Source organism: Maniola hyperantus, chromosome 1, assembly GCF_902806685.2.
Source record: "Maniola hyperantus chromosome 1, iAphHyp1.2, whole genome shotgun sequence".
Lineage (NCBI taxonomy): Eukaryota > Metazoa > Arthropoda > Insecta > Lepidoptera > Nymphalidae > Maniola > Maniola hyperantus.
Window position 1 is genome coordinate 13,068,427 of NC_048536.1, and position 14,066 is coordinate 13,082,492.

The 14,066-nt window shown below is 37.1% G+C and overlaps 2 protein-coding genes across 2 annotated transcripts in view; one reads left to right on the forward strand and one right to left on the reverse strand.

Annotated features, from left to right (window-relative positions):
* The window catches only part of LOC117984501 (rho-associated protein kinase 2-like), a 28,106-nt gene extending 25,751 nt beyond the window's left edge, over positions 1–2,355 (reverse strand). Inside the window, 2 exon segments of the mRNA XM_069498741.1 lie at positions 2–1,177; positions 1,783–2,355. Coding sequence (XP_069354842.1) covers positions 2–1,177; positions 1,783–1,963 — 1,357 coding nt within the window. The 5' untranslated portion in view covers positions 1,964–2,355.
* A 1,702-nt stretch (positions 2,356–4,057) lies between these two features.
* Positions 4,058–13,835, forward strand: LOC117996288 (TATA box-binding protein-like 1). Its single transcript, XM_034984339.2, is given in 6 exon segments — positions 4,058–4,332; positions 6,819–7,319; positions 7,321–7,369; positions 7,372–7,420; positions 10,722–10,816; positions 13,106–13,835. Coding segments are annotated over 5 exon segments (927 nt in total). The 5' UTR covers positions 4,058–4,332; positions 6,819–6,824; the 3' UTR covers positions 13,345–13,835.
* Positions 13,836–14,066: the final 231 nt, after the last annotated feature.

The following is a 14,066-nucleotide window of genomic DNA, read 5'->3' on the forward strand; positions in this document are numbered from 1 at the left end:
TCAAATTTGCGTCTCGCATCCCTTTCTCTTTCCAATAAATTTTTCTAATTGCAATATGCTTCTGAGCCCACATTATTGATATGGTTGTTAGATATAGTATCTACAACATCAGAAGGCTTTGTTTTACGTCCACAAAGTTGATAATCGCCATTGTATGTAAATCCCACAAATGGCAAATGATTACCGACAAAGGCTTTGGGGTCTGGGAAAGCTTCATCTAAAGCATCGGATTTTTCAATGTTATCATCAAAGTTCCTAGTGTCATCATCACTTGATAATTCGGGTACAACCGGAGGCACAGAATCTCTTAGATTATCAAAACTCCATTGGTCATTGATAAAGAAAGGATGCTGTTTAATTTCATCTACACTATTTTTTCCAAGTCGTTTCACTCTATCTGTTAGCAAACCTCTAATTAGTGATTTTGCTTCTTTAGAAATTTCCACATCATCGGGAAATTGCAAAGAATTTCTATGATCCATAATCTTACCATAAGTTCCTACCAAGCTATCTGCATAAAATGGTGGATCACCAATTAACATTTCATATAAAAATATTCCCACAGCCCACCAATCACATTCTCTACCATATACACCTTCTCCATTTTGTGACTGTAACACCTCAGGAGAAATGTAATCTGGAGTGCCTACTGCATTGCTAGCTCGCACGAGACCATCAGGGCCCATTCTCATACATGTGCCAAAATCTGCTAATTTCAGATGCCCATATTTGTCAATTAACATATTGTCAGGCTTCACATCTCTATGAACAAACCCCATTCCATGGATAACATCTAGAGCAAGAACTATTTCCATTGTATAAAATTTTGCCCATTTTTCAGGTATATCATAATTAGACATGAGATTAACGAGATCACCACCAGGCATGTAATCCATGACCATGTAAAGGTATTTTTGATCTTGAAATGCAAAGTGAAGTTTGAGAATCCATTCAGAGTTAGCATGTGCCATGATATGCCTCTCTTCCCAAAAAAATGTGGAGTCAGATCTTTTTATCATTTCAACTTTACTTAGAAGTTTCATAGCAAATACCTGACGAGTCGATTTATATCTGACTAGTTGTACTTCACCAAAGGCCCCTCGACCGATTACTTTTATCAGGTCAAAATCTGCTGCTTTCATACGCAAATCAACAACCTCCGATGCAAATACTTCATCTGAAACAATAAATTAATATTTGTGCATATTCACAAAAACTCAATAATGTAGTTAATTGAGTTATTATTAAAGTCATAAAAATTATATGTACAATGATTTTTCCAACAATGTCTAGAAATTGTTAGTGTCATAAAATATGAATGTATAATCATAACATAGAACAAGAATCAGTAGTGTTAACATATTGTGCAATAATACATTTACAATTATTATCTAATTAGTTTATAACTTATGCATTATGATTAAATGTTATAGTATAAAATAATTATGCATGTTTAGGTAAGCAATATTACAGTTTGTTTTGATGATAGTATATCAGGTCATACAAATTTTAATTAAATATAGCTCTTACATCAAACTGTAGAAATAGAATTATAATGCTACAGGAAAAAAATATCTTCTTTCAATACAACATAAAATAATATCTACTTTAAAGCTTCAAAAAATCGCATAATATTTTACAATTAATACATTATCAATAATCATTATTATTAGGAGTGACTTGTGATAGAATTTCCAACAGATTTACTATAATCTCTATTGCTTATTACAGTCATTATCTTGCGAATAAATTAGGATTATAGTTAGTTAAGGGATCTCTCACATCTGCTGGTGTAGGCTTCGACGTTCTTCATTCGTCGGATGGCCGGGTGATCGCAGTCAGAGATGAGCGCCGTGACGGTGTCGAGTAAACAGTCCACGTTGCCGGTGGAACGAGGGTCGCACAGCTTTTCCTCCAGCGCACGTAAGCGCCGCAGGCGCTCCTCATCCTTTACTGCCTCCATACTGAACCCTGGATCACTCTCTGTCGTTTTCTAAACGCCACCGTACATTCTCCTCAGAGGTACATCGAATGGGAACACCACTCTCATTACGGCACATCAACACCTTGATTATATTCTCACTGCACACTACCTAGCACTAACTAGCATATTAAGCAGCGAGAAACTTATGTTTCATTATAGAAAAATTTACTTGCTACAGTTTAGAGTGACAGCAGATAAAGGTGGTTCTCACAACAAAGCATATGCACGTTTGCAAACATAACCGATTGTTATAATGTTATTTAGCACGTTGAATGAACTTTTAATGGTTCTAAACAGCTTATTTACAAAACTAATTGGCACAAACTTGAAAACAATGTAAAAATAACGAATTAATATAACGCTTGATGTGATGAGCGAATGATCAAACAATATCTGAAGTTAGCAAAACATCAAAGTTGCAAATGCAATGGCGACTTGAGTGAAACTAGCTACTAAATCAAACAAAAATAATGTTTTTAAAATTTGTTTACGGCCATGGATGCAAGTTTAGCATATAAAATGAAACTACATTAGCAGACAGAAGATCAGAAATTCAAAAGCAGGGGCACGGCAGTGCCACCGCCCAGACGAGCCAAACAAAGAACGGGGCACTATGTACCTTTTCTGAAGCGTTTCGTCGTATTTTCGAGCAGTCATACCTTCCTTCGGTCTGGATGACGCTATCACTTTGTCACATTAAACAGTGTTACCGTGTTTTACGTTTATTTAGTGTCTTTTCTCTTTGTCTAAACGTATGGAGACGATCTTCGTGTAATAAAGTGTCCGTTAAAATGTAGTAAATAAAGGTGGCGCTAAAGTAGCCAAAGGGTAAATTTAAAAAGAGCTATTTAGAAAAGAAAAATAATCATAGGTTTAAAATATCTACCCTCATCTGTTATTAATTGTAATTGTGATAGAGAATATAATTATGGTAAATAGATGTGCAGTTGATACATTGCACATAGGTTGCCTAGCTAAATCACGTGCTCAATGATGTTAAAAAATAAATATAAAAAAATTTTGATTTACTTCCCTTATTAGCTCAGAACAAGGACTATTAGAAGTAGCCATATTGTGACACTTACTGTTAGAGCGAGATAGCTAAATGCATTTAAGCTCTTATTAGAACGTGACAAAATGATTATGTTTTGTCCTTATCGCCGTGCAATGGTGGGTTGCAGTATACTAGGCTACAATAGCCGAAGCGAACGTAAAATGGACGGAATAACATTTCACAAGTAAATACCTCTGCTTGAGCGAGAGGGACTGAGGGGGCCACGCTAGTTGCATATCTGGACATATCTGTGGCGACAAGGCTCTCTTAGCACTGAACATTCAAACAGAATTCAAAATAGTCCTTGTTTTGAGTACAGGAACGTTTGCTTTCTCATTCACACTAAAAAGAGAGCACAGATAAAGTTACTAATGTGATAAACAGAGACGCAGCTAACCTATTTTTTGTCCCTTATCGGGTAACCGATTTTTTGCAAGAATACATACAAGGAATGCAACTTTTGTTGCAAAACAAACCATGAGAATTCGTGGCGTAATTGTATTTCTCATTAGTTATTTACTTGTTTTCACATAAAAAACGTTTCGTCGTGCTATCGCTATCTCATACGTGGTTACACAGTACTTCAATCTAGCTTTTTTACTCAATCTACGATCCACACCAACACAGACAGAGTCGATCACAGCCGTAGATTTCCTATGCATTTGTAACGCATTTGCACATTCTCTGTTCTCTGCAGTTTGCACCTATGCACCTACAGGGCGACAAGGCTCTCTTGGCACTTGAATGACATTGACAGGGGGGCGCTGTTGGAGAGCAAAAAGGCGAATAGGTATTCCATTACTCAAACAAGAACAAAAGCTCTCAAAAGGGACACTTGACGGCAACGTTAGTTCCGATTTTCGCCACGCGCCAAGATAGCCTTGTCGAACTGTATGAGTACCTACTGGATCTCTACTGGATATAATAGTTCGAGTACCTATAGCTATATATAGTGATCTGTGGTCCCCTCCGACCTATTTTGTTCATTCACTCAATCTTATGTGAAGTAAATTTGGCTGCAGTTGAATGAATGAAAATCACTTTAGTTCGCGACGAATAGAATATGGCGGTGCTAGGCAGGATGTGCAAAAGCTTTTTTTTCTGATTCTATATAATACGATATTTTTTGGCTAAATAGCGATTAACTTACACTAAAGATAGTATTGCATGTAATCTATATTGTGAGTTATCTAACTTGAGCTTTTATTTAAATATCTAGACCAAGTTGCAATGAAAATTATTACTTCATTGGTGGTATAAAAATAATTGTGATAAATATAGCACATAATTTCAGGTAATTTATTTTTATTTGTATTAGTGAATAATCTCTAGAGTTAGCTGGAATAATCCTAGTCTTATCATCAGGCAGCATCCTTTGCTTTGTCATTCTGTTTCAGCTGCTCGTTATTCGTTAATCAGATGTCTTTCGTATTCGTTTTTTTATCCAGATTAATCAATTTGGGTACCTATTTATTTTCTGTACAGTAAATATTTGGTCTATTTTACTTCTAATAGTGTAAAATTCATTATCTTTGTGCTCTCAATCACGTGTGGTTTAATCTTTATTATGGGGTCAATAACTGCTAGCTGGTGCCTATTTTCCTTTTTTATCATGAAACTCAAGACAGAAATTGTCTAATTTCAACGGCCACTTACTATTTTAATTGTATAAGTAAGTACACAATAGGTTTAGTGTCATTTTCGTGAACGGGTGTACATTATCTAAATGGCGAACAAGTGCAATCTGTATTATTACCTAGTGATCTGTTTCTGTGACGAGAGCAATATGACTGGGGGCGCAGGCCGCGGGGAGGCGCGAGGGGCGCCTGCCGTCCGGCAGTCAGCTGTGCGAGTGTCATGTCGCATCTCGCGGCGCCGTGGGAAGTGGCCTAAATTACTGCCCCTCCATTGATTCTTCGCAAAATTATGTTATAAGAGAGTAATGACCCACATTTGCACAAAAAATTATTGCAATTTCCTAAAATATTGATAAAATTTAACTGGGTGTTGGCTGTTATATATAGTGAAAAGTATGTTTAACACAAAGAAAAGTTTGAATTCTCAAATATTTGCAAATTTTTAATCTATTTTAATGAAGTAGATACCCATAGTAGTTAAATAGTTTAAGTTTATCCTTTGTGCATCTATTTTTATCATATCATTTTACATTAAACCTAGGTTATTGTCATTACATATTTTCAAACTGATCTATGTTTATAATAATTTGTTATATATATGTTAGCAAGTAGATTATGAAAAAACTGCTCTTTTTATTTTTTCTATCTTATTTAAGATCTTAAGTATTTTCAAGTTCTTAGAAATGATGAATAATAATTATAACATTTATCTACATACATACTTTACAGCCTAAATACAGGGTGCTTAGCAGATATATTATTTTATGTTAGTTGAAGGGCAAAAATAAATTACAATCATATTGCATTGTCTAGTTTAGATAACTAGACAGTGCAATAATAATATTATCTACTCTCCCAAAATTTTATGTGTACTTTTTGGAAATATTCTTTATGAAAATGTCTCCGTACTTACTTAAATCTTTAGATTGACATAAAAACATAATGTTCTACAAATTTCAATCTGTTTTATGAATCTAAATATTTTTCATCTACTAACCTACCTTCAACTAGTACCAGCTCTAAATCATAATGAAACTGGTGGTGATCCTGAATTGACGATATGGCAAAATATTAATTAGGCTATGGTGATGAGAAATCATAGAAAAAATAGGGTTACCTGCATCAATGTACTACTAACATTTGACTCACATTTGATTTGCAGTGAAGTCTAAGCCTCAACGTTTTGTTAGAAGTTCCTAGAAATAGTTCAAAAGAAAATTAAAATTGCGCTTGTATGACATAATTCGCAGCGCATTGTTTGTGTATGTTTAGTGTTAGCCATTGTTTGTGCAATTAACACTTTTCAATAAACTGCCCTTTATGTTGTTACTGGATACTGCCGATAAACGGAAACTGGCAGATTGCTTACTGTTTTAATCAGTGTTGAGTATCTCGAGTGATTCATTCCTGTTTAATTTAATAGTTTGTTTCAATCATTTTGTACAATTAATGATTAGGTCTTCCAGTTCTCTCTTGCAAGGCTAGGACTTCGATGTGGAGGCTATGGTGATTACATAATTAATTTTATGTGACCTCTTTCATGCTGGGATGTTTTATTACATTAATAAATGTTTCCTGCATACAGATAGACAGATCACTTTCAATTAATGATAGGGAATGGTATGTTCTCCTAATACAGTTCCACACACACACATTTTAACAAATATGGAAACACACTAATATTATAAAACGAAGTTTGTATGTGTGTGTTGTGCCCATGTGACTATGTATGGTTGTAACTATGCAAAAACGACTGGATGGATAGCATATATCCTGACACCCTAAGACTTATGCTACTTTTTATCCTGGAAAAAACAAAGATAATTTAAAAAAAACCTATATCTACACAGACAAGTCACAGGTATCATCTAGTAGTCATTTTATAATTTGATATAATATGTTAGTCCTAGTCTATATTCATTCAGTATATTTTTCAATATGCATAGTCAGTTTAAGAACATGATTCTATCCCTTATCATATCTCACTATTCACATTCATGGATCATTGTCATTGTACTGAGTACATACTATTATTAAAGCATCTCTGTAGTTATTTATTATTTTTAATTTTATTATTTTGTGTTCTGGTCTATCTTCACATATTTATTTATTATCATAACAAATATTTTTTGGTTGATTTCAGCTTGTTATGTTTGACATGGCTACGCTCATACAAGAGAATGGTATAAAAGAGCTAAGCAAAGCGTCACACAGTGTTGTAGTTAACCATGGCATGGCGACACATGCTGTCGCCAGTCACATGGTACCAGACCACGAATACTGCGAAGCGGGCAAGCCAGAGCAACCTGTGCCACAATGCATCACAACCGATGCAGCGATGGCCCAACAGGATCCAAAAGAAGAAGATGAGGAAGAAACACCCGAAATAGACATAATGATAAACAATGTTGTGTGCAGTTTTAGTGTTAAGTGCCACCTGAACTTGAGACAGATTGCATTGAATGGTGTAAATGTTGAGTTCCGACGCGAAAATGGAATGGTGACGATGAAGCTGCGACGTCCGTATACTACTGCGTCGATCTGGTCGTCGGGGCGAATCACGTGCACGGGCGCCACCAGCGAGGATCAAGCCAAGATTGCTGCGCGCCGGTACGCGCGCGCCCTGCAGAAGCTAGGGTTCCAAGGTGCGCTTCCGCAACTTCCGTGTAGTCAACGTCCTGGGGACCTGTCGAATGCTTTCGGTATTCGAATTATAGCATTTTCCAAAAAATACAAAGAAGCAGAGTGAGTATTTTTTACTGTTTTTTTTGTATTATGCAATTAGTACTCAACTGCTTATCTGATGGAAGTCCAGTCATAAAATTAATATTCACACATTTGATATTCATCAACCATCTTTATCTCTTTTAGTGTTTTCATCAATTTTGAACTTGGGTAATCAAGTGGATAAATAAATTCTAAACTGTCAGTGTACTGATGGTTTCCAAGCGCTGTGACCTTAACAGACAGCAGTGATCATTTGAAATTAGGCGACTTGCCTGATTAGCTTGCTATTCATATACATATGCCCTACAAAAATTTGCAATCCTACTCCTTATCAAAGCTGTGTGGCCATTGATGTGATCTTCTGGGACTGATGCAAACTGACACAGAGTAGAGTGGAGCTGAGCGGAGTGTCTTTCTTGATACAACTCAAACAAAGCTTATTTTTTTGGCATAGCCTTTGAGTCCCTCAAACAAATTTCAACCATAGTACTTATGTCAAAGTAGGTGCTTATTTACATTAGTTTTTCTTACTATTATAAACGTTGGCTCTTACACATTGTTGGCGTCCGTCAGAAAACAAGGTATATATGCCAGTAGTAGGGATTTATCTTCGCATGGTAGGTACCTGCGTACTTAAGTTCCTACAACTCCGGAAGCAAACAGTTTCGCGACTGATACCTCCAGACCACACCTACTTTCGCACCACCACCCCAGCGAGGAAACAACCAGTTTGGCAACCGATACCTCCACACCTCCTTTCACACCACTAAATAGATCCATGAACCGCCCACTGCATTGTAAGTCTAGAGTTCTTTTTTATGTGACCTACCTTTACTTTACCTTTTTATTGCTGCCAATTCCGTACTCTGGCAATCTGAGCTCACTCCAAGCCCCAGGTCACTGGTTTTATGTGGTAATCGCAATATGCAAGTAGAAATCATTTATTTCTATAAACATGTTGAAGAATTCTGTGGGAACATTTTGATTTTCCAGGATGTCCTAGATATCCTATCCTATATAGGACAGGATGCTGTTTCAGTACCGAATTGTCCGCCACTTCATCCACATGGATTTAGGTTTTGATTTTTTAAGAATCCCGTAGGAACTTTTTCATTTTCCATCCCCGGGATGTAAGCTATCCCAAATTTTGTCAAAATCGGTTCAACAATTAGATCATAAAAAACGAGCAGACAGACACACATTTTTGCACTTATAATTAATATTAGTATGGATTATTCGGTTTTTTATAGAAACTGAAAAGTCAAAAAGACAATAAAGCGCGGAGATCACCGCGCTTTATTCAGTCTCTGAGAATAAACTCTGGTTTTGAAACATTCGTTAGACAATAATTATTTAGGACTATATAGGTTAGGACAAAAAAATCCTGACCTATCTATTTAGAATTTTAAGAACCTTTGCTTTCCGAAAAAAAAATCCAGTAGGTTTGTGAAGTTTGTAAAAATTATTAATTGCAGTGAGAGGAAACAGCGTGTCCTTTTTTAAGGTCAAAAAACAGGTTGCCTGGTCGATTAGGGCATTACGAATGTAGTACGTATTTCATATTATGTAACCATTAAAATATCTGCGTAAAATACGTAACGGATGTCGGATTTGAACTCAAGATTGTCATATTATGGTTAGACAAATGGGCATGGATTTTATATGACATACACACCAGCATTTCTTATAATTCCCAAGGATTCTGCTCATTTAAAAAATTCTGCTTCATATTATATCTAGGTAGATCTAAAATAAAAGTTAAATGTTAAATTGCAAATTAGTACCCTTATTACCCTTATTATAAATGGGAAAATGTGTTTGTTTGTTAGTTTAATGGTTTGTCCTTCAATCACGTTGCAACGGTGCAACGGATTGACGTGATTTTTTGCATGGGTATAGTTAAAGACCTGAAGAGTGACATAGGCTACTTTTTATACCGGAAAATCAAAGAGTTCCCACAGGATTGTTAAAAACCTAATTCCACGCGGACGAAGTCGCGGGCATCAGCTAGTCTGCCTATAAATATCAATGATCTGTCAGCTATCTGCAGCCTCTCACTATACATTCGTATTTCCGCACATACCTAAGTTGGTCTATTTTTGTATTTTAGCTATCTATTTACCTTTTTACTATCTATACTTCCATAATAATCCATACTCCATACTATAATATTATAAATGCGAAAGTGTGTCTGTCTGTCTGTTTGTCTGTCTGTCTGCCTGCCTGCCTGCTAGCTAGCTTTTCACGGCCCAACAGTTTAACCAACTTTGGTGAAATTTGGTACAGAGTTAGCTTACATCCCGGGAAAGGACATATTAAGAGTTCCCACGGGATTTTTAAAAACCCAAACCCACGCGGATTAAGTCACGGGCACGAAATCGTGAGCTAAAGCTAGTTGGATATAAATAAACTAAACTATGACTAACTCATTATCATTTTTAGGGTTCCGTACCTCAAAAGGAAAAACGGAACTCTTATAGGATCATTTTGTTGTCTGTCTGTCTGTCTGTCGGTCTGTCAAGAAACCTACAATGTGCTTCCCGTTGACTTAGAATCATGAAATTTGGCAGGCAGCAGTCTTAGCTGATATTTGGGAAAAATCTGAAAACCGTGAATTTAGGGTTAGATCACACAAAAATAAATAAATTGTGGTCATGAACTAATAATTAGTAGGTATTTTCAATTTTCGAAGTATGATAACTGTATCAAGTGGGGTATCATATGAAAGGGCTTCACCGGTGCATTCTAAAACAGATTTTTTTTTATTTTTATGCATCATAGTTTAGGAACTATCGTGCAAAATGTCGAAAAAATACGATTGTAGTACGGAGCCCTCGTTGCGCGAACCTGACTCGCACTTAGCCGGTTTTTTTTTAGCTATCAAGTCCTATGTCATGTCTTCAAACATTCATCAATAAATAAATTGTAACTTCAGATTCAGTTCCATCCGATTTTTGTATTACGGCCAAATACTGAACTTTTTATGGATATCCATAATAGTGTTACATTTTTTATATTTTGTCCATACAACAAAGGTAAAAAAAGAGTCACTTAGCGTTTGAAGAGCTGTTATAAGTCCCGCAAATTGCTAATGCGCGTGGTCGCCATTTTAGTGACGTCAGCACTAGACTGAAGTGTCGAGCTAATGGTATATTTTTATTTCGGCTGACGTCAAAATGACGAGATTTCGATGTTAATGAGACATGGTTCCACCGTAATAGCAATTTGCGGGACTTATAATAATTGTTTTAGTATTTGCCTGTTAACTTATCTTACTAGGAGCTATTTGTTAATAATATATCGGTATTCATCTTTACAGCTACGAGCCCGAACTTCACCCAGGCGTCACATACAAACTTTACAACCCTAAAGCCACACTAAAGATATTCTCAACGGGCGGTGTCACAATCACAGGTATGAACTTACCGTGGCTTCACGGTCCACTTTACGTAAGTGACGCGACGTTTGGCTAAAATGTTATTTTTAACTTTTGAGTTTTGGGCAAGTACCTTTATTGCGAAATAGATGATGTTGAGAGAAGGTTGAGGTCGTAAGGTGAGAGAAGTCAGTCATTTGCTACGTATTAATCTTGTATTTTTAATCGATATCCAAAAAAGGAAGGTTCACAATTCAGTGTATTTTTATTCATACTAAAATCCATGTATTCTAGCTTATGATCGCGACTTAGTCCGCGTGGACAACACAATTTTCAAATCCCTACTTTAACCCCTTAGGGGTTAAATTATCTAAAATCCTTCCTTAGCCGATGTCTACGTCATAATAGCTATCTGCATACCAAATTTCAGCCCGATCCATCCGGTGGTTTGAGCTGTGCGTTGATAGATCAGTCAGTCAGTCAATCAGCTTTTCCTTTTATATATATATATATATATATGTATTTAGATAATATTATAAATGCGAATGTGTCTGTCTGGTGACCAGAACCAGTTAAACGGATGGGCCGTGAAAAGCTAGCAGGTTTAACTGGTTTTGACGAAAAGTACAGAGATAGCTTGCGTCCCACAGACATAGGCTACCTTTTGAACCTGAAAATAAAAGAGCTCCTACAGAATTTAAAAAACTAAATCCACGTGTACGAAGTCGCGGGCGTCACCTAGTGGTGAAATATAAATACCTATTTCAAAAAACTATTTGAACTTGAAGATAAGCAGAGAAGAATCTTATTGAACGCCTTAAAATATTAAGCTGATTGTCATAAATAGAAAGCCGCTTTTTCGTTATTGAGAGAGAAAGTTAATTTTGGTTTTGCATATTTAAAGGTGCTGATAAACTTGAGCATTCACTTGTAACAGAACATCTCGTATTTTTCTGTAATGTGTAACATTCGCAAGAATGCTCATTGCTCATTACAAGTGAATGCTCAAGTTTATCAGCACCTTAAGACTTCACATACTGTTGGCAAAGTTTACAATCAATAATTATTTATTTATCTACTCTGTTTTTATGAACACATACTAGAATTAATGCGTACAGCAAATTTTGTTCAACAATCTACACATTTTATGCAGTTTTTTTAAATTAATGTTAAAAAAAAGACAGATCAAGTGCGAGCTCGCCACAACATGGTATTAAATGCCAATCTAGACAATTTTATTAATGAAGTTACAAAATATGTCTTAACCGAAGCTGCCAGGTTTACTTTGTAGGTTCATTAGTTCATAATGGAAAAACTTACCCTTATAGGATTGCTTTCTTGTTTGTCTGTTTGTCCTTGTGCTAAGGCGCTTTTACAGACTAAATTGTTACCAAGTATTAACAGTAATTAAAAAACCGGTCAACTGACGTAGGGCTTTCTACAATCATACAAGATTATGGACTTTTTAAAAAAGGAACCCGTATAGGATCACTTTGATGTCTGTCTGTCTATCTATCCGTCTGTCCGTCGTGTCGTGTCTGTCAAGAAAATCTATAACCGGGTACTTTCCGTTGACCTAGAATCATGAAATATGGTAGATAGGTGTAGGTCTTATAGCACAAGTAAAGGAATAAATCCGAATTTAATTACAGCGCCATCTATATGTGATAGATGGCGCTGTTGTCATTGTTGTCATCTTGCAGTGTTGCACATAAAAATGTTAAAATATCTGATACGATAGTACGCAACCCTTCGTGTGCGAGTCCGACTCGCACTTGGCCGGTTTAGCTGCAATAGAAATGCACACTGGTTTTTTTTAACCCTACCTATAACGATTCATGAAATACAGCCCGCTGACATACAGACAGATGGACGGACGGACAGCGTAGGCTTAGTAATAGGGTCTCGTCCGCACCCTTCGGGTACGGAGTCCTAAACAACGCAACGCTGTAGCGGTCGAAATAAAATAAAGTAAATAAACGTATTCTTTTAAGTTACGAAACCTACGGTGTGCGTGCCTGACTGGCAATCGGTCGGTCTTATACTTCATTAATACAAACGAAAAAATCATTTCATCATCATTTATAATATAACTTTTTTTTTCCGTCATATGGTGATGGAAATATGTTTTGATACAATACCTACAATCTACATCATTAACATGTAATTTTCAATAGATTTTGTAGTAGGTACTAAGACTTCTGTAGAAAAAATAGTTATATATGCAAATTATATTTCTTGCAAACTATAATTTTTAAGTGACACTTGACTTTCACTTTTATCTTGATTTCTAAACGTATACATCAGCAAGATCGTTTTTGTTCCAGCTCGAAGCGTGAACGACGTGCAGTCGGCCGTCGAGCGCATCTTCCCCCTGGTATACGAGTTTCGCAAGCCACGCACGGCGGCCGACGAGGAGCTGCTGCGGCAGAGGCGCGCGGCGCGGCGAGGCGGAGCGCCGCAGCCCGCGCCCGCCCCCGCGCCCGCGCCCGGCCCCGCGCCGCCGCCGCACGACCCGCTGCGTCTCGTCACAGTGTCCGACGACGAGAAGGACGCCTGGGAGTGACGCGCACGCGCCGCGCGCCCGCTGTGAAGCGATGGACTTCGTTTGGCATATAAAGCATAAGCAATAACTATCGGTTGTTCGTGCAATCGCGTGTGAATTGTCGGCGAGCTCTTTTCGGTTCATGCCAAAGATATTTATTAGGAGGTGCTTCGCGCTTGTCGAGGGACGCCGCCGCGGTCGCGTCTCGGAAGTCGTCGCGGACGCGACTCGTTCGTGATTCTCTGTGAGGGTGATTCACTCGGTTCTGCCGGTCGCGGTCAGTTCTCGATCCGGTATCACTTTCTCGCTATTCTCGCTTCGATCTCGATCCAGTGATTTATTGATTTATCTAATGACGTAGTCAAATGCTTGACGAACGCCACTGCGCGCCGGTTCGATTTGAATCATAAGTCATATCTGGACTAAGCTGAAGCGATACCTTTTGTGTCAATTATTGTTTCTATATAAAAGAATACTCGGGCCGAGACTACCAGATACAGATCGCGGTCGCCGCTTAAACCTGAATCTACCCTGAGTATGTGTAGGTACTAGGTACGGTTAAGTCATTTAATTCGTTTGATTCGAAACCAAATTGTCATTATTAATAAAATAAAAAAGATAGAGAATATAACTCTTTACCGATACTCAGTCCTTTTTTATTTGCCGTTGTGATCGATAAATTTGTAGTGATAATAGTGTTCACGATAATGTTCTAATTGACTGAATGTTAGCGTTAGTGATTG